Source organism: Saccostrea echinata, unplaced genomic scaffold, assembly GCF_033153115.1.
Source record: "Saccostrea echinata isolate AGI-Se365-2 ecotype Australia unplaced genomic scaffold, CSIRO_AGI_Sech_v1 ptg000002l, whole genome shotgun sequence".
Classification (NCBI taxonomy): Eukaryota; Metazoa; Mollusca; class Bivalvia; order Ostreida; family Ostreidae; genus Saccostrea; species Saccostrea echinata.
In genome coordinates, this window is record NW_026889751.1 from 16,372,565 (window position 1) to 16,393,581 (window position 21,017).

General features: G+C 34.0%; 2 protein-coding genes across 2 annotated transcripts in view; one reads left to right on the plus strand and one right to left on the minus strand.

Moving 5' to 3' along the window:
• Window positions 1-7,301: 7,301 nt before the first annotated feature.
• On the minus strand, window positions 7,302-19,014 carry LOC133200722 (DNA repair protein RAD51 homolog 2-like). The gene is made up of 10 exons (XM_061336504.1): window positions 18,865-19,014; window positions 16,946-17,059; window positions 14,102-14,215; window positions 12,796-12,932; window positions 12,287-12,406; window positions 10,112-10,295; window positions 8,810-8,864; window positions 8,442-8,557; window positions 7,657-7,735; window positions 7,302-7,552 (listed from the first exon to the last, which is right to left on the minus strand). The coding sequence occupies exons 1-10, from the start codon at window positions 18,949-18,951 to the stop codon at window positions 7,440-7,442; spliced, it is 1,119 nt and encodes a 372-aa protein (XP_061192488.1). The 5' UTR covers window positions 18,952-19,014; the 3' UTR covers window positions 7,302-7,439.
• A 789-nt stretch (window positions 19,015-19,803) lies between these two features.
• The window catches only part of LOC133173603 (kinesin-like protein KIF28P), a 35,644-nt gene continuing 34,430 nt past the window's right edge, over window positions 19,804-21,017 (plus strand). Inside the window, exon 1 of the mRNA XM_061308584.1 lies at window positions 19,804-20,142. Coding sequence (XP_061164568.1) covers window positions 20,086-20,142 — 57 coding nt within the window. The 5' untranslated portion in view covers window positions 19,804-20,085. The remainder of the gene's footprint in view (window positions 20,143-21,017) is intronic.

Genomic DNA, 21,017 nt, shown 5'->3' on the forward strand with positions numbered 1-21,017 from the left:
CTGAGTAAAAGTTTAAATGATATGAGTAAGTGTATTTCTACCAGATTTTTAAACATCTGGACCATTCGTCTAAGCATTCTGGTCCTGGGCAGGGCTCTATTAATTTGTATTCTACTGAGAGAAGTTATTCCCCTTTTCCATTCACCTTTGATAATTAATCACTGTAAATAATGTATTTGAAATGTTAATAGAATAAGATAATTATGCAAGAATGTTTATCGTATAATTAAAAAAGTACTTTCTTAGTTTTAATAATCAGGTAGACCTGTAAGTAATAGATAAATAAAAATGAGACAAAAATAACTTATCCTATTAAAAGTTCTTCAAAGACCATAAGAGAGGTCAATGCTAGAGGTCTTAATATGGATTTAAAAATAGTACAGAAGCGCTAATAGTTTGTCAATAGTCTGCATGGTGATAGTGTTAAGTGGGGGACAGATTAGAACTTAATTTATGAGTTGATACTGAATACTAGACTAATTATTTTGTTGATCCTGATCTTCCTACTTCTCCTGCTTTAGGGCACATTGCTTCATCTATCAGTGTATTTAACTTTGAAGTTGTTGTATTATACTCAGGTGACCGTTAAGGCCCTTGGGCCTCTTGTTACTTTAAGTCTTGCCTAAATTTGTATTCAAACATATATTAAACGTACTGAAAACTCATCTAGAAGATGAATTTCCTATCTTTTTCAACGTCATGGTATTCTGTGTTCGCCAAAATTATTGGCATACCTTTGAGCAAGCAAAACGCCAAATTTTACACATGCTAAAGAAACCCACTATACGGTACATCCATAACATTGTAACATTTTTCTTACTGTGTCATATATGTAGATGAAACTTCATAAAAAAAGTGGAACACTGAAGATTATAGAAAAAAAAATCAGGCAATTCAAGTTTGCAAATCACAACCCTTTAGGATTGGATGAGGCCACATTCGGCAATCAAAGTTTTACATAGGAATATACAGGAAAAATCTTTTCAAGAGTAGCAAAGTCATTATAAGTCATTATATACATGTGTATGGAAGCATCCTCAGGTAGTGTAGATTTAAATTTGTTCAAATCATGGCCCCCAGGGGTAGGATGGGGCAACAATGGGTGATCAAAGCTAAAAGAAAAAATCTCGAGAACAGTAAAGCCATGATTAGTCAAATTATATGGAAGGATCCTCAGGTAGCTTAGATTCCGATGTGTTCAATTCATGGGCACCTTTGCTCATCCTAACCATGCACTAAATATGATGATGCTAAATACCAAGTGGGCAAAACGGAAGATTTACAAACATTTAAACAGAGCCCAGCCTCAACACCCAAAACCCTGACTCAGGGGCTATGAATTTCACAATTTTGGAAGAAACACAATTGTTCATCATATCCATGCATTTAATTTATATGCTTAATACCCAGGGACAGAGAAGATTTTTAAAGTTTATGCATTTATCAACATACATATATGATTCATAGAACCCTTGACCTAGGGGTAATGAAATTCACAATTTTGTAAGAAGCACCAATGCTTATCATAACAATGCATTTAGTTTGTTTGCTTAAAAAGCAGGATCAGAGAGGATTTCCTAAGAATTAATGCATTTTCACTGTATATTCAATAGAGCCTCCCCACCTTAACTGAACCCCTAACCCTAGGGCCACAAATTTCACAATTTTGTAAGAGGCACCTTTGTTCATCATAATGCACTTAGTTTGTTAAAGTCATATATGGCGTATTTTTGATAAGTTCATACTATAAAAAATTAAAAAGATCTTTCTATTTGTTTTATAACTTTATATAAAGAAAGGACTTTCCTGTAAATTACACAATTTAAACCAATCACTTTTCATAGATATTAGAAATTAAAAACAATAACCAATTTATTTACCGACTCTGCATTTAAATATCAGACACAGTTTAAAGTCAATTTAACTATAAAAACGTTGAATTATTCAAGTTCAAAATCAGTGGAAATTTTAATTAGAACATAAATAATAAATATCATGTTCATGTACACTTGATCTCATATTTTTATTTTTTAGCTCAGATACGTCATATACATGTGTATAGCTTTAATACCCAGGAGCAGAGAAGAAGATTGTAAAAGAAATAATGTATTTTCACTATGTAATCAATAAAGCTCTTCCCTAACACAGAGCTCTTGACCCAGGGGCCATGTCCACAATTTTGGAGGCACCCTTGCTCATCATAATTGTGCACTTAGTTTGTTTGCTTAATATCCAGGAGCAGAGAAGATTTTAAAAGCAAAAATGCAGATTAAGTATTTGATCTATATAGCCCCTCCCTAACTCCAGAACCAGGGGCCATGAATTTCACTTTTTTGGTTGAGGCCTTATTATAATAATTACAGTCATGCCAACAGTTTGACTGCTTGTTGTCCAGGAGTAAATATTTTTTAAGATAACACTAATTTTAATTATTTTAGCCCCACCCTTTTGGGGATAATAAAATTCACAAGACAGTTTTGTTTTTGTTCCTCTTCACCCATAGATGCTTTATGCCAAAATAGGTTGAAATTGGTTTAGTGGTTTCAGAAATGCTGAAAATGTTCAAATATTACATGTAATGCACAATGACGGATGAAAACAGATAACTAACATCAGAATTTAACAATCCTCAGGTAGTTTTTTAAGTTACCTGAGTCATTCAGGTTATTCCCAGGGCCATAAAAAGAACAGGGCCATGATTAGTCAAATCAATATGGAAGAATCTTACGGTAGTGTAACAAGTTCCTTCAAATCATGCCTCCCAGGGTAACCTGTGACTCAAGTGACCTAAAAAATAACCGAATTTTTAAATTTTGATGATTAAGATCAATAGGGCTATAATTAGTCATATTAATTTTCAAGCATCTTCAGCATACATTTTCAGGTCTGCATGTACATTCAAGTTTCTTCAAATCATGGCCCAATTGGGGTCACAATAGAATACAAAAAAATTTCATGAGAGTACATTTGTACAGGAAGAAATCTTTAAATAGAACATTAGGGCCATGGTTGGTAATATCAATATGGAAGTATACTAACAAAGTTCATTCAAATCATGGCCCATGAGAGGGACCTATAACTGTTGGTTCATCTGATGCTGTACATTTTAGGGTAGACAGACATCTTGGCCTAACGACACCTCGGCCCGTCACGTTTGACACCTCCGCCCTGACAGGTCGGCCCAAGATAATTGACATGTCGGCCCGTATAAAAGACACCTAGGCCAAGGAAAATTTTGAGAAAGAAAGAATTAATCCAGGGTCTGAATTGATATTATTTTAGAAATAACTATTCTTTATAAGGATTAAATGATTTTCTTCACAAAAATCAAATTGAGAAGGGGGTGGTTTTTTTTTTTTTATAGATAATTGGTTCATTTCTATAACTAAATAAATAAAATCAGATAAGTCGATCCTTAATTGGCATCTCTCTCTTGTGGAAAATGCGCAATATATATGTAATACTATGTTTCAACTTACTAGCAATTCTTTCTTACGATTTTATATATTTCTATTATAAGAATCTATATTATCGTATCATTTTGCATTGTTTCTCTGACGATTTGAAACATATGAGATAGGTCAATAATCCGTGAAAGAAATGGATTACATTTAAACTTTTTTTTTGTGCTTGGGAGATGAATGCAAGAATAATCAGATGCATCCTTCATGATTTGTTTGAACCTACGTTTAAAAATTCTGTAAACTGTTTGAAAAAATATTAACTTTCATAAAGGAGAAAATATTCAATGGAAGTAAATGTACTGTCTCACAATTAAGCCTGCTCATAATTAACCCCTCATTGTCACCAGTAGGACATGCACTTGAGACTCCAAAGGTTGCGCCGCGGCATTTTGTTTGCTTATCAGTTAGCACCTTATATAATTATATAAAATATTAACTTTTGTACAGGAGAAAAATGACATACACTTGAAATTTTGCTTGGGCCAAGGTGTCTTATAGATGGGCCGACCTGTCTTAAATCTTGGGCCGACCTGTCTGAGCCGAGATGTCATTGGGCCGAGGTGTTGTTGAGCCGAGGAGTCTGACATTCCATTTTAGCTCTTACTACTTCTCTGCAATAGCTTAGCCAGTTTCAAAAAATTTTGATGTAGCTTCTCTGGATGAAGTGGAATGAAATATATGGAGATAACGAACAGTATTCAAGCTCAAAAGTCCATTAAACAATACAAAATAGGAGCAGAGCAAACACGGACCTCTAAACATCAGAGGTGGGATCAGGTGCCATGGAGGAGTGAGCATCCCCTGCCGACCGGTCACACCCGCCGTGTGCTCCTTGTCATGATCGGGAAATAACGGAAAAATCTGTCGACAATTCAGTGTGTAAATAATGGCCTAACAATTAGTATGAAAAACGTCAGTCAGCATTTGACTCAATGATAGATTGTATTTGCTGACAAGGTCATTGTATCGACCATAGAACTTACGAAATGATGACTTTAAACGAGACAGCTGATATTCTTGTTTCATCAACTTGTTTGTCAATAATTTACCTCGTTTTAGAAATTGTTCATACGTAGAGCATGCTCTTGCGTATCGAACCAACTGAGAGATATATATACTCCGTATCCCGGTGATGAAGGTATATTGCTGCATAAGTAAGGGAAGTTGATGATAGAAAGGTTAAAGTCATCACGTTTATCATAAAGCTTGGTTGTTAGATTACCATTAACGTCTTTTTCAAGTAAAATATCCAAATATGAAACAGATGTGTCAGTCTCTGTGGTATCTTTTATCTCAAGCTCACCAGGATATATCGTATCGACATAAGAATGAAAATAGCCATTGTTAATTGACAATACATCGTCGATATATCTAAATGTCGAGTTGAAGGCCACAGCAAGTGTTTTCTTCTTTTCACGTACAAGATTTTGGACAAATTCTGCTTCATATGAATACAAAAAAAGGTCTGCTAATAACGGGGCGCAATTGGTACCCATGGGAATTCCAATAGATTGTTGGAAGACCTGGTCTCCAAAAACCACATAGATATTGTCAATCAGAAACTCAAGCATCTCTTCAATGTCAACTTCAGAGTACTTGTGTGTACAATCAGAATGTTTTTTAACAAAATAATTTTGCAAACGACCAATGACAAGGTAAGTATATTTACGAGTTCCATTTTTATTGAAAAAGCAGCTGTCAATTATATCAAAAAGCCTCGACTTTAATTTATCGTGGGGAATGGTTGTGTATAAAGTAGAAAAGTCATAAGTTTTTAAGCTGTTGATTTTGGTAAAATCTTGCGATTTCAAATTTTCCAAAAGTTCCTTGGAATTTTTAAGTATCCACATCTGATTTACACCACTTCTTGAATATATTGTTGCACAGTACTCTTGAAGTTTCTCCTTCACCACTGTTAATATCTTAGTGAGGAGTAAAGAAAGAGGCTTGGTTGAACATTTACTGGAACCCACTATGTATCTTTGTTTGTAAGGATTTTTATGAAGTTTCAGAATCCAATATATATGTATGATAATTCAAATTCATTTTGGTTGTTTGGAATATTCAAAATATTCAAAACTGACATATGATTTTGAAGAATTTCTTCCTTAGAAAGGGAACTACGAGTATAAGTTGGATTACCACTTGTAGAATTAAATCCAAGTTCCTCTAAAATACATTTAATATAATGAGCCTTACAAACAAAGACAATGTTGTTACCTGCTTTGTCAGCAGGGACCAGTACGTACTGATCATGTAATCTATCTAATTCTTTTTTCACTTCTGGATTATTGAATACAGAAGGATAGATGGTTCTCATATTGCCCCTCAATCTTTTAATGCGTGATTTTAACATACATCTGATACATTTAACCCATTCTGACAAAGTGTCAAGGTCTTCTTTTTCATGTCTGGCGTAGTCCTCTACAGAATCCATAATATTTATGAAATTCCGACGCCAGTTGAAGGATCGGGGTTCCCTAAATTTAGGACCTTTTAAAATTAGTGATCTAAGGTCCTCATTATTAACTATATTAACGTCACCAGTAATAACGTGTCCAGCAGGACTGTAGTTATAGGGCGAAGAAGAACATGAACACGATGGAGGATTATGTTTCAGATATTCGATATCCAGGCCCTGTAAAGTTTTCTTGTAATTAAAAAGTTTGGAAGCAATAGTCGATGTATATTTGTAGGAAATACAAGGTGTAGTCTTTAACTTGAAATATGGTGGAATACAAGACTGGACCCTTTTGTGATTATGAATATTACTTATATTAACCGCGTCAATTCCTTTGTTGGCATATTGAAGTTTAAGGAAAAAACGGATTGTTTTAGCTGCATTTTCTTCTGTAAAACGCGGGGGTATAAAAAGCCTATGATTTGCAATATCCATAATCACAGATCCGAGCCTATATTCTGGTGTCGAGGAATCAAAAAATGGACTTTCCTTGACCTTTTCAAGAAGACTATTTAAAAGTTTCAAAGGGACAGAGTAAAGTTTGGTGCGAATATGATGTAGACCTAACTGTTGATTTACGTAAGGTAGTAATGAATCAAAAGAGACATCGTGTATTAAAGGTTTATTGTAAGACTGATGCCCATGACTACGCTTACGTCTCTGTGTATGGTTAAAAAGTCCCATCACATTTACATTGCTACACTGTGGACTGGAAAGATTTCCAACACTATCGACATTTTCATTACATCCATAGGGAAAGGCTGTCCCTAGCTTTCTAATCCAAAATTCTTCTCGTTGTCTACGGAAAGGTGTACTCAGTGATGGACTGTTTGTGTGGTGGTAAATCTTTTCTAGAATTCTAACTTTCATGGACAAAATTGAATGATCAGGTAAATTAAAATGTTTGTATAAAAGTTGCTGACCCCCGTTATTTATCTGAAATCTATGACCTGATGTTCTTTTATTGAGTGATCCCTTAGTTTCACCAACATAAACAAGTCCACAAAGATTACATTCTATTCCGTAGACAACATTAGAAGATTTGCAGTTCAGATTTTCCCAAGTTTTGGTACAGAAGCTCTGTCCAGTAAGATTACTGGTGAAAGAAGTGTTAGTTATCAAAATGTCACAGGTTTTACAGAGAACAAAGAACAAAGAAGTGAATTTTATGGGATGGGGCCAAACCATTAAATTCATGCAATCCTCAAAGACCATCCTTTATATATATACCCTTTGGGTGTCTAGCAAGCACTTATCCTTGTTCAAAAATTGTGAAATACATGGGGATATGTTGGACATATTTTTTGATGAAGGTTATCAGAGAAATAAAGCTGACTTGTTTAAGTACGTACAATAAGGATTTATTAACAACAAAATATTAATCACTGATCAAATTTTATGAACCTGTTCTATTAATTTTCAGACATGGAAATAAATCCATCTTTTATCTGCAAGTTTACCTCAGCATCTTTAACACACTGACAATGAAAGTCTGTAATTTCATGAAAATATGGTCATTTTGTTGTCCTTGTAAAGAAATGATTGTCATTTTGAAATGGTAGTGAAGTCCGGACACTGATTTGTTGAATTCCTGGATCTGTACCAGCATACAAGCCTGCACCCTCAGCTGCAATTTAAAACAAATCAAAGCTAGTCAAATTTTTATGAACTTTCAACACAAATCTATATCTAATTGATAACTGTTACAATACATAAGTTACTTGACCATACCGTCTTGAATGATTCCATCTTTTTGTATTGTGTAATTGAAGACAGTAAATGGAGCAACAGGAGATTTGGCCACCATAACCTGAAACATTTATACACAATATTACAGTGTACACGTACATCAGATTGGATTGTCTCTCAGCCAACCATTATCACAGTAGGTTTATTATTGTATCACATTAAGGACCTTAAGTGTCAGGAAAAGTGAAAAGAATGACGTACGTGGCAAATCTACAAAACCTCTAGTTTGTCACATAGTTGTAGATAAAACATAGCATTTATCAATGGCTTTAACAATGTGCTCTAAACATAGACCATAAATATTATTCAAGTACTTTAGCATGTGCTATATATGTCTAACACTCATAAACAATTATTGAAGTATTTCAATGAAGTACTCTATACATGTAAAGGACATAAATGATGATTCAAAGCAGGTATTCAAACGTGTCATAAAATATCAATCCACCACTTACAAGTTGGGGTTATCAGATGGTAACTTCCTTAAGTTTGTTTATGGAATGTTGATAAAAATTACACTGCTTGCAATACGTGACATTTCTTAGATCATCAGTAATACTTCAACAAGTGTAGTTAAACTAGATTAATCAAAGACCATAGCATTGTAGTATAATTTAAAATTCCCTGATGGTACTGTTTTTATTTAAGAGGGGGGTTGGGATTGGGTTGAATCCATATTTCTCTATCTGACAGAGTCATTCATTTTGATTTAAATTAAAACTAGAACATCACAGCACTTCCACTGAGCCATAAAGACAATCACTTACTTGTCTTTTATTATCGTTAAGATACTGCAGAATTAAGCGGGTATTGACATTATGACTCCAAGTGTTACCAAGAGCAACCGTTACATATCCCTCAGAGAATTCTGTCGATTCCTCATCTATAACGTAAAGTCACAAACCAATCAGCATGACAAGTGTTTGGAAAAGGTTATAATTTTACATCCTATTACAGATTTTGAAATAAAGTTTTATAAGAATTTTTCCTTCCCATATCTAAATGGTGAATTGTCTTGTGTATGTATTACACTGATCATTATGAATTGTCTTGGGTATGTATTACATTGATTAGTATGAGTTGTTTTGGGTATATATTACATTGATCATTATGAATTGTCTTGGATATGTATTACCTTGATCACTTGCTTGACGACTAAATCGTGTAGTTATCTGATTTGTCACAATTACCTACAAATCAAATTCTGCATTAGTTTTAAAGCATGAGAGCATATGTTCCTTCACAAACATTCAATGTTTGTAATATGTAACTAAACACCTTTGTATGAATTAACATTCTGTTTTCTCTTTGTTTATTGAAAGTGTTATACAATAGCACTGTAAATCACATTTTATTCCCATGAACTTTGTTAACATTTATTTATATTGGACTGTTGTCTTGGTATGAAAATAAATTTCAAGTCAATAACAACACAAAGCAAAACAAATTGTTACATAGGGATACATGTACACGAAAACTAGATTTTAGTGGATACTGACCATCTTAAAGGGCACCACTTTAAGTAACTCATATATAAAGAAGACTTGCAGGATTGTCATTCGAGACAACTTTTTATCCTTGCTTGGAATTTAAAAAAAAGAAGAATTTGTTAATTTTAATCTTTTGTAATAAGGACATCCCCCCCCCAAAAAAAGATGGAGATGTTACTTGGTTAATAACTACCAGAATTATGTACCTGAAAATCCCCCCCCCCCCCCCCCCCCCCCCCCCCCCCCCCACACACACACACACAGAGTTTACCCAAAAATTTGTTTGGACTTTTAATCTTTGACTTGACTTGATTCAAATGCTGCACATCCTTTATCAAAATGTAATTTATGGGTGAGGTCTTGTCCAAAGGCAGGAATGATATACCCTACAAAAAGATTTGCTTCAACTTTACCTTAAAACTTGGTTCCATGTCACTGTACTTTTACCCAAGGTTAACTTTTGGATGAAGTATGAGCTAGACTGAACCATGGGAAGAAAAATCGGTAACATATTCTGGACAAGGGTTTTATGCAAACTTGTTTTGACCTTGAATTTCTATCAAGAAACTTAGACAAAGTTAACTTAAAATATAAGCAAAACTGCTCCAAAGGTAAAAATTCATACTTTAGACAGAGATTTTTATAGAAAGACCTGTTTTGACTTTGACCTCTGACCCAGGTGTTTGATTCAGGATTACTGTACACCCCTAGCCCACGGGCACTCATTAGGTGAAGCCAGATATTTCAGGTTTAGCTACATACTGGCCCAAAAGTAGAGTACTCAAGCTATGGACAAAGATTTTACACAGAGACCTGTTTTAACCTTGTAAAGACTTGAATTAAGGTCACTGTACAGAAATAACCAAGGCACTCTGAGTAAAGTTTGAGCCAAATTTCAGTAATCTTTATATTTATATCTGTGATATCAAAGTGATTTCTGGACTTACTGGAATACAGAACACCTCTGCTACATATTTGAGAAGGGCAGCCTGTCGAGACAAGAAGTTGGTTCTCTGGACTAAACTGGTGCCCGCACCACTACTGAACTCTTTTCTCACCAAGGATGCTATGGAATCAACAATTATAAGTCTGATTTTGTGAGCAATCACTTCCTCTTCAAGAGTCTCTAACCTATAATACAAGACTCACACTGGGCATATGACAAAGATGAATGTATTGTATTCTAAATACTGCTTTGAAATTAAAAACTACAGTTGAACTTTGGTATCTCAAATACCAATATCTCAAATTACAAAATCTCAAAGTCCCAACCACTTATTCTTTAAAGGATTTTTATCACGTCTTAAAATTTTTTGTTATGACAAAGTTTACATGTTATTAAAATCATATATTTAAAATTCTTTGCTAGAAAATTAATATTTTTGATGTTTCAGCAATTCAAAGTTTGAACTTCTCAATATGCATGTTTTGATTGCCTATATTATGGGCCATTGCTCTGATGTCATAGGTGTCAATCCTGGTCAAGCAAAGTACTTACTGAGTATACAAAAGGGCTCATTTGTTGCATCTATTAAACCTGCTAGAAAATTATTAAGTGATAATTGGATAATTGACAGCTAGTAAGGTATAATTTGTGGCTTCAGGATGCACAAATATGCACAAGAAAAGTTTTAGGAAGATTTTTTTTTCACATTTCCTGGACTTGGTTGAGAGATGAAAGGGGGGCCTTTTTCTGCAAATGCGAGGGCGTTTGTCTCCATTCAGAACAATCCTTTATGTCTGATCACGCTTTTTTCTGTACTTTAAAATATTTTAAGGAAAAGATGCCTTTTTTTAAAAAAAAAAATAAATGACCAACATGCAATTTCTAAAAGTTGAACAGAATCTAGTAGGAATGTTGTGAACTTCGTAATGGCGTACTGTGCCATTGAACATGTTGAAGAAGTGTCATTTCTGGTATATGATATTCACTGCTGGAACAGATAGAAGATATACAGGATTTATTTATATATAAATAATTGAAAAAATGAAGAAGGTGAATTCAAAATTCCCATATTTATAAATATTTACAAAGTTTAACTTTAGTAATTCGTTCTATTTACCATTAGTCCCTAGTTGTCAACGGCTTCGTCTTCGGTGACCTCTCCAATTGTCGGCATATTTTCTGATTATTTCTCTCTGCTAGACGTTCATACATATAAGATTGACTGTCCATAACCAAAGGAATATGGTTGATGTCAAAATTTCAACCAGCCACACTGTGTAGTCTATTTATTTAACATAAAAATCTATTCAATATATTTTTTCTTACGATAAGCTTTATAAGGTCTAATTGACCATTGACACCTATGACGTTTCAGTACCACGTGACCCTCATCTAATTAGTGGAGATTTTTACTTTGAGGACCCTATAATATGGGCGTTTTATTGTCTAATTAAGACCGTTTTCAAAATAATTTCACAATTAAACGATAATTATATGTTTCAAGAATATAATAGTGTGTCATTTTAAAGAAATTTAGATAAAAACCCTTTAAGTATTTTACCCTCGATATCTTGAATCCTCAGATATCTCAAGTTTTTTTTTGGTCTCATCGAGTTCAAGATAACGAGGTTTGACTACAGCAGGTTTCTTTATTTTTAAACTACAGCTATAATGCCCTGTCCTTTTCCCCAAGATATACTCCATATTACTCAGTGTACTTGATAAAGTGACCTTGAAACAAGATCATAACCTATCTATATTTTTTTAAAATAACAGAGAAATTATTAAATTTATTAAAATATATATTGCCTCATATATTACATTAATGACATGATTTTAATATCTCATAATGACTGAGAGCTTTGAATATATGACCATCAGTCAAAATCATGTCTCTGTAACAGGCAATTCTGTATAGCTTAAGACAACTACAGAAGATTTCAAAATCTCATTTGACCAGACCCTTTGACTTCTGAGACATGGCCCCTAGTTAATGGTCATGACTTGAGGTCAAAAGCAAAAATTAAAGTCTAAATTTATTTCAATCAAGGATTCTGAAGTTTTACCCCACAGATTTGTGACAAAACGTAACCATGGCAACCAGGAGACCTAATTTGTGTGATTAACACAATTATTATACAAGGTTTGAGGAGGGAGTGTGTGATGACCAACTCACTTTTTGATGAGGGAAGCACAAGTCTGGTGGTTATCCACTAGGACTTTCTGAGCCATATCGCACAGCTCGTCGTCACTGTTGTACAAATCAGGATACTTGTTTTGAGCTATTTCTACCAGTCTGTAACAATCAATGTATGTGTATAAGAATAAAAGCATATATTATCAATACCTCACCAACTTAATTATTTAATATATTATTAATGAAATGAGAAAAAAATGGACACAAATCAGGTTACAATAACCTACATGAATGACTGATACCAAGTACATGTGGTAGAGAGTACGTGTGCCAGTAGTTTATGTTTAACATTTACACAAGTGATAAATTTATCATCATTTTCAGGTAAAAATGGTAACTGTTATCATAAAATATATACAGGTTATTTTCATGGGGTGTATGGAGTCATCAATGTATAATCAATATAATATATACAAGACAGTGTCAAAATGGATTTTGTTTCAAGTAAAATGTGAAAACAACATGACAGAATGTCAGTATTTATATACCTTTCTGCACTAAATGCTGACTCTGTATCTATATAGAGGACTTTCCCCCCCAGACCTCCCCTGTTCCTTGGTAAGGTGGCCAGTACACTCAGCATTGTACAGAACTGCGTTTTACCACAGCCTGAGGGTCCAGCTATCTACAATAGAGGACTCAAAATTCATTTCATTATCCAATAAAAATTAGCTATCTACAAATAAAGGACTCAAAATTCATGTCATTATCCAATAAAAATCAGTTATCTACAATAAAGGACTCAAAATTCATATCATTATCCAATAAAAATCAGTTATCTACAATAAAGGACTCAAAATTCATGTCATTATCCAATAAAAATCAGTTATCTACAATAAAGGACTCAAAATTCATGTCATTATCCAATAAAAATCAGTTATCTACAATAAAGGACTCAAAATTCATGTCATTATCCAATAAAAATCAGCTATCTACAATAGAGGACTCAAAATTCATGTCATTATCCAATAAAAATCATCATGTGTGCTGCTCAACAGAGATTTAAGTTTTCATTAGGAAAAATATACTGTAAGCGCACCTTATTTTTAGTTAATTCAAAATTTAGTAAATCTGAAAGTCTTGGATTAATTAGAGAAATTATGACTAATAATCAGCGTACCCCTGTATAAATTTTATATTTCAACAGTGGTCATCAATTATTGCAACATACACAGGACATAAGATGCTAAAATATGAATCCAGCTAAAATTATGTCAATTATCATGGCCTTAATTTTTTTGAGATGAAGATTTTTACACATTTTTCCAAGGATATTCCTATGTAATAATATAATATATTTTAATGTAAAACTTTGATTTCCTGTTGTGGCCCTACCCTACCCCTTGGGGCCATGATTTAAGGAAATTTAAATCTGCACTACCTGAAGATGATTGCTTATTAATATCAACTATCATGGTCCTACTTTTCTTAAGATAATATGAAGAAACTTGAATCTACACTATATTCGGAAACTTTCAATTAAGTTCTACATTTCTGGCCCATTGGTACTTGAGAAGAAGAATTTTAAACGGCCCCATCAAATTTTTACTATTTCTAAATTATCTCCCTTGAAAAAAGGTAGTGCCCTTCATGAGAAAAATTTGAATCCCCTTCACCCAAGGCTGCTTTGTAGCAAATTTGCTTGAATTTGACCCAGTGGTTCTGAAGAAGTCGAAAACATGAAAATTTTCCAGATGACATTGACAGACGTATGCCAGACACTCTTTGATCAGAAAAAGCTCACATGAGCCATTGGTTCAGGTAAGCTTAAACTCTGAATGACTGCTCTCTTACTTCAGTGACTGTTCCCATGGGCACTCCTCCATGTAAAACAAAGTCTAGGTCACACAAGCTTGTTGGGAAAAATTGTACATTTTCTTTCTTTTTCTTTTCAAGCAACTCTAGGCTCTGTAACAATAAAAAGTATCAATACATGTATTAAGTAAGCATGGGTCTCCTGGGCCTTGATGGTCACCGGGTAATTTGAGGATTTCCACATAAGCCCTTACACATGTTCATCTTTGTTACAAACTTAAACCATATACAAAAGCATTCTTTTTCCTCTCCAGTGACTTTGGCCTTGTTAAAATGAGTCAATGTCAAGTTGATAAACTTCACCTTCTTTTCCTCAAGTGACTTTGACCTTGCCTAAGTAACCCCACATTACTGTGATAGACCCATGGTAACATGTAGCATTTGCATTAAGAACATGAAGAATGGAGCCTGTAACATTTTTCTTTTTCTTGAAGTCTTTACCCAGTAAAAGTCTGTGACTACTAGATAACAGATATGGCAAATCACAGAATATATAGACCTATGATTTCAAATTAGATGGGGGGGGGGGGGGGTAATTGGAAATTACTGTAATGTGAAAAGCATTAATAAGACAAGTTACAAATTTGCAGGTAAAGATAATTTTAGTAGAGCCTGAACTCTAGGCCCAGAAGTCTTGAATTTCATAAAAAAGCTTATTGGCATTATGAAAATGGCTTTGCAAGTAGGGAAATTTGTTTGAATTATGGTGATTTGGTGCTTGTGTCCCTATGATAAGCCCCCATTTGCAGAGGCAATGAACTGTACCAATTCTAATTATTGCCAAAATTTCTGAAACTGGTTCAGCCATTTCAAAAAAGAAGCTGAACATGCTAATTCAGAGAATTTGTGTCCCCCATTTAAAGAAAAAAGAAGATGGGAGAACTGGAATAATTCTGCAGATGGAAAAAGAAAACAAGAGGTCCATGGGCTACATCGCTCACCTGAGCACATTGGCTAGGCAAAAGCACAAATCAGTTCAGTATTGAAAAGATTACTGGGGGGGGGGGGGGCTTAAATTTTAAACTACCTGATGATGCTTCCATGTCAATATAACAAATGGCTTTATTGTACTTGAGAAGATTTTTTAAAAAAAAATCCCATATATTCCTTTGTAAAAATTTGATCCCCCATTGTGGCTTCTCCCTATCCCAGGGGTCATCATTTGAACAAACTTGAATCTACACTACCTGAGGATGGTTCCATATCAATATGACTAAACATACCAGTAGCTATTCTGTTCTTGAGTAGAAATATTTTTTCTGTATGTTCTTATGTAAAACTTTCGATCCACCATTGGGCCCCACCCTACCCCATGGGGTCATGATTTGAACAAACTTGAATCTACACTACCTGAGGATGCTTCCATATAAATATGACTCATCATGGCTTTGCTGTTCTTGAGAAGAAGATTTTTAAAGATTTTTCCTATATATTTCTATGTAAAACTTTGATCCTCCATTGTGGCCCTGCCCTTCCCCCGGGGGTCATGATTTGAACAAATCTGAATCTACATTACCTGAGGATGCTTCCACATGTGTTTCATCTTTCCTGGCCCTGTGGTTTTTGAGAAGAAGATTTTTAAAAGATGCTATTAATTTTTCACTAATTCTTTATTATCTCCCCTTGAAAGAGGGTGTGGCCCTTCAATTGAACAAACTTGAATCCCCTTCACCCAAGGATACTTTGTGGCTAGTTTGGTTGAAATTGGCCCAGTGGTTCTTGAGAAGAAGTCGGAAATGTTAAAAGTTTACAGACAGACGGACGCCGGACAAAAAGTGATCAGAAAAGCTCACTTGAGCCTTCGGCTTAGGTGAGCTAAAAAAAGGTCAACCTTGACATTTTAGCTTTCAGCTTAAAAATCAATAGCTTTTCATTTTTAAAGTTAAAGAAATTCATGACCAAAAGTTTCATTACTAAAGCTTACCAAAAACCTAAAATTATTATCTGAGAACTATATGTGCAATAAGTATTTCTGATCTTGACCTTAATATGGTTTTTTTAAGGCCATGGGGAGTTGTGATATAAAATTTCATTACAAAAACTCAGAGGCTTTTAAAGATAATTATATAGATGGGGGAAAAAAGTTACACAGACAGAATGTATGAATTTATGACCTTGACCTCTGATCTTTTGACCTCAAAATTTATAGGGTTCTTTTTTTTTAGGTCATAGGGAGTTGCGATACTAAATTCTATCAAAGAAAGCTCAACGAAAACTAAAGATATCAATTGGAAAATGTTATTTGCAATGTATGAATTTATTTATGACCTTTGACTTCAAAATCAAAAGGGGTCTCCTTTAGACCATAAGGTATTGTGATATAAAATTTCATTGCAAAGCTCAAAAATGTTTTAAGATATTGTCTGGAAATGAAAGTGTTACACAAACAGAATGTATGAATTTAAGACTTTGACTTTTTGACCTTCAATCAATAGTGGTCTTCTTTAGGCCATAGGGAGTTGTGGTATAAAATTTCATTGCAAAGCTCAAAAATGTTTTAAGATATCATCCAGAAATGAAAGTGTTACACACAAACACAATGTATGAATTTATAAATGATCTTGACCTTTTAAGCTGAAATTCAATAGGGGTCTTCTTTAGGCCATATGAAGTTGTGGTAAAAAATTTCATTGCAAAAGCTCAAAGACTTCTTGAGATATCATCTGGAAATGAAAGTGTTACAGAAAGAATGACAGACGGATAGATAGACAGCTAGACAGATGGACACACAAATCAATATACCGGTACCTCACTTTCAATGATATTGCACACAATAATCTTCAATTTTATTTTGTAACAGTTCTAAACTTGATGGATTCTTACTGTTAAACACTGTGGAACACAGGCCAGTGAACACTGCTTCTGTAAGTGATGTATTGTGAAGATTCCAACTCCAAGTATCTTAAGCAACTCTAGGTCTGACTTTGATAAGACATCCTGAAATAAAATTGAACAGCAAGTACATATGATTTCACCCTCTTATATATATGCAGGTTATACGTTTAAATTGAAAACAACTTTGATTTCAAAAAGAATACATTTTCAGTACTCAAACTGAAATTTAATAGATACTAATTATAGCAGATGTGAGATATAATTTGTGGCAGTTGAAGAAAGACTAGTCATCAGAAGTGTCATAATGCCACGAATAGGGAATTCGTGGTGCAGGCAGCCCAAATTTCAACGTAGACACGATAACGATAAGAAATTGTGAATTTTTAAATCTTTTATATTATCAATAATTGGGATCATGGGATGCAATTGTCCTTTTTGTGGCCAGTCTGCATTTATTCATTTGAAACAACTTTACTGGTCCCCAGAAAAAAGAACTAAAATATAGTGTGGCCATAGGCAACTCCAATATATATACAAGATTGCCTGAGTGATCTAAAAAAAATTATAAGGTTTGGGCATTTTTTGAAACGGACTCCAAAATGAAAATCTACAATGAAAAGTTTAATTAAAACTTCATTTTTAACGAAGTTTTTAATCCTGTTCTTTAAAAATATTTAATAAATATTACTGTGTATTCAGTGAAAATTTAACAAATATAATTGTCACTGAAGAACATGCCATGTATGCATAGTATTGTTTCTTTCATACTTAGACATTTTTGATGTAAACAAATATGTTGATGCTGAAAGTTCTTGCAAAAATAAATGGATCTGTTGGGTCTTTAATGAAATGATTGATTCAACTGAATGTGATAATAACTTTAAAGATTGTATCGCTAATAACCAGAAGTCCCTGTTGAGACTGTAGCTCTACTGGTTTGTACTTATAACAAAGGAAGAGAAAAGTAGCACTTGGACTTGAAACGGAACAAAGGTTATAGGAAATGTTTTGATGTGGAAATAGTGTCGTGAAAGAATGTGTTAGGAATACACGATCAGTAATATTTTGAGAATGCAGTTTAAAAATACAGAGAAATAAACTGAGAAACAGTGCACTTTTCTGTGTGCAATAATTTATATACTTATTTTCAATGGGTGGCACTGTAGCTCTCTGGTCGTCCATCCCGATTTTTTCAGACCAGAGAGCTCCAGACCTGCAGCTATCCACTGAAAAGCATTCATCATGTTCATGCCGTGATCATGTATATACCAAATCATTCTGTTTATCCTGTATACTAGTGGTGTTCCAATCATTGATTATAATCGAAAATCAGTCGATTGCTTACATAATCAAAGCGCTCGATTACAAAACTTTTATTCTTATTTATTTATTTTTTATTTTAAAAGCGCAATAGTTTTTAAGCCAAATATTCCAGCCGCGAATTGTCTGTTAATTAACTTATTTGTGTATCGTAATGGCGCAGACGAACAGAATTGTATTCATAAGCATGTACCAACGCTCATTCCCAGTATGGATGTACTTTGGATTCTACAAAATGAACAATGAACCAGCTGGACTAGATGGAACGTTCTGTCGTTTAAATGATATATTGTCCTATGGACTAGGGCGTGTCCCGAGACACAGTTAGAATGTTCTAACTACAGCTGGACCACCTATTAACACCCATTCTTACCATTTAATTAACTAAATTGACAGATTTTGAAAATGTCCGATTATAATTGATAATTAGTTAGTTACAGTAGCCCGATCATCGATTATGACATTCTTACCGATTCCCATCACTACTGTATACAATATGAATATACACCTGTGCTAGAGACTCATCAGGTGTTCCAGAAGATACCACTCGTTAATCAACAGTAATCTGGTCTAGTTAGTACATGTACCTTGCATGTGTTTACATTATTTTTTGCCAGTCTTTCAATAATGTCACCTGACAGACATCGTATTCGGCGCAATTTTTTTGAAGACATCCAACAACACTCAACACGTCAATAGTGTCAAAACAGTGATGAATGACAGTGATACATCGAATTGAGAAGTTGAATATGGCGCTTACTAAATAGGAAGTAAATTGTGAACTGAAATGGACGAATTTTCAGTCGGCTCATGATTATCCGGATAAATGGGCATAGGTGAATCATAATATTTTTATGCATATTGTTTCTGTCCTGTCGAAATGTTTTTTTTTTTTAATTATAAGAATAGATATAACATTTTACAGCACAAATTTTATTGAGAATTTGAAATGATGGATTAGAACTGAAGCAGCTCAATGCATCAAAATTGATTTCGCCGGCAAAGAGAAAAATAAATGATTATTAAAATTAACCTTAGAATAAGTTTTTATAGAAATGAATCAGACATAACATGTTGAAAAATAGAACAGAGTTTATCCAGTTTTGTACTACTATCTGGCGATATATTAACGTTATATGAAGAGAGAGAGAGAGAGAGAGAGAGAGAGAGAAAGAATGGGGGGGATATAACGGAAAGGATGAGATACATATAACAGTTAGGCCTAGCTTATTTATCAACTCGGATTTTATCTTTTTTTTTAATTCAATTTTTAATTAGGGAACTCAAACATGATGTTGGACACACGATATTTATAAACGTTTATGCTCATGATTATTTCCCGGATTTATCTCCCTTACCCCGTACCGTTCAAACCATTATCGATCGCATGCCGTTTCCTAACAGCAGCGTAAACTAAGCCATGTGCAGTGGTCACGTAACTAGACACAGAGAGGTTCACTCGTCTACCTGTAATAGTAAGAAACGTTTACAGATCGAGGCATGCGTTAAATACCCTTCGATCAGCTGTTGTTAGCCGTGTGCCGTGTAATGTTCGTAAAACCTTTAACATCTATTGACAAAACAGTTTTGGGATTACCTATTGTTTTGATTATTGTACGTAGGAAATTCTTCACGCTCCCTTGGGGAATTTAAAATTGGACATGTGATTTAGTTATAAAGATGCGGCATTTGTGTAGTTCGGTATTTATTGCGCCACACATATTTGTAATGGTTACTAATTAAACATGGGTGATTAATATTCTAAAGTATTCCCTGGAAATATTGTAACTGTGCTCATTCAAACTAAGATGCCAGGTGGATCAGATAGTGTTAAAGTAGCAGTGCGTGTGAGACCATTTAATCAGGTAAACGCTTAATATTCAATTACCTTCATATACCCTCATCAGTTGCAGATTTTATGTAATATTCTTATCAGTTCAGAGCAAATCAAAATGTTACCATGTCTTTGGCACCATATGAATACGCTGACAAGAACCAGGGATTTATTTTTTTGACAATGTCAGTTTGTCAGTTTAACCTCTACACAGAACCAGGAAGGTAATTGATAACAAAGTAAGATAAGTAATAATATAGGTATTCTTTACAGGCATAAACCATGACTTTTGTTACAAATATTGTTAAAAAACCTATTTGCTATCTTATAATTCCATCATATTTAACATTCAACAAGTTAGAACCCTTACGTATACTTTATCTCTCAACTTTCCAAATTAAATTCACACACAGAAGGCCATGAGTGTCTTCAATAAACATGAAAGAGGAATTCTATAATAAATCTAAGCCTGATTAAAATTTCTGGTATTTGAAATGTTAACAAAAGAAGATAAGGCATTTCTATTCAAAAGTCATAGGTGAACTTGAATTGCATTGTTGATATTTTTTATGGACATTTCTCGAAATTTTTTCAAGAGAAAATCAATAGTGTACAAGTATCGATAAGCAATGATATGTGCAAAATCTCTCACTTTTAATCTTTTGCCATTGAAAATACTACCTGAACTAGAAATAGGCCAAACTTGCATATATCTTGTATCTACTTTAGAGCAAGGGTATATAAAACAAGAATGCATTGGCAGATCTAGAGGGGGTTATGGGGTTGCACCTCCCCTTTTATTTTTTGCCAAGTGGAGAGAAAGAGTTTTCTGGAATAGATATTTTTACATCTAGTACATTTTGAATATAAATGTAGTTCCAAATAGGTCCATTGGCAGAAATTTCT

Bases quoted from the DNA above. Each gene is read 5' to 3' on its own strand.
- LOC133200722 (XM_061336504.1), bottom strand. From the start codon at position 18,951: ATGTCTTCAAAAAAATTGCGCCGAATACGATGTCTGTCAGGTGACATT. The intron at 10,296-12,286 runs GTGAGTTGGTCA...CTTGTATTATAG, and splicing joins TGTGCTTCCCTCATCAAAAA to GTTAGAGACTCTTGAAGAGG. The intron at 7,736-8,441 runs GTAAGTGATTGT...TAAATGTTTCAG, and splicing joins TTAACGATAATAAAAGACAA to GTTATGGTGGCCAAATCTCC.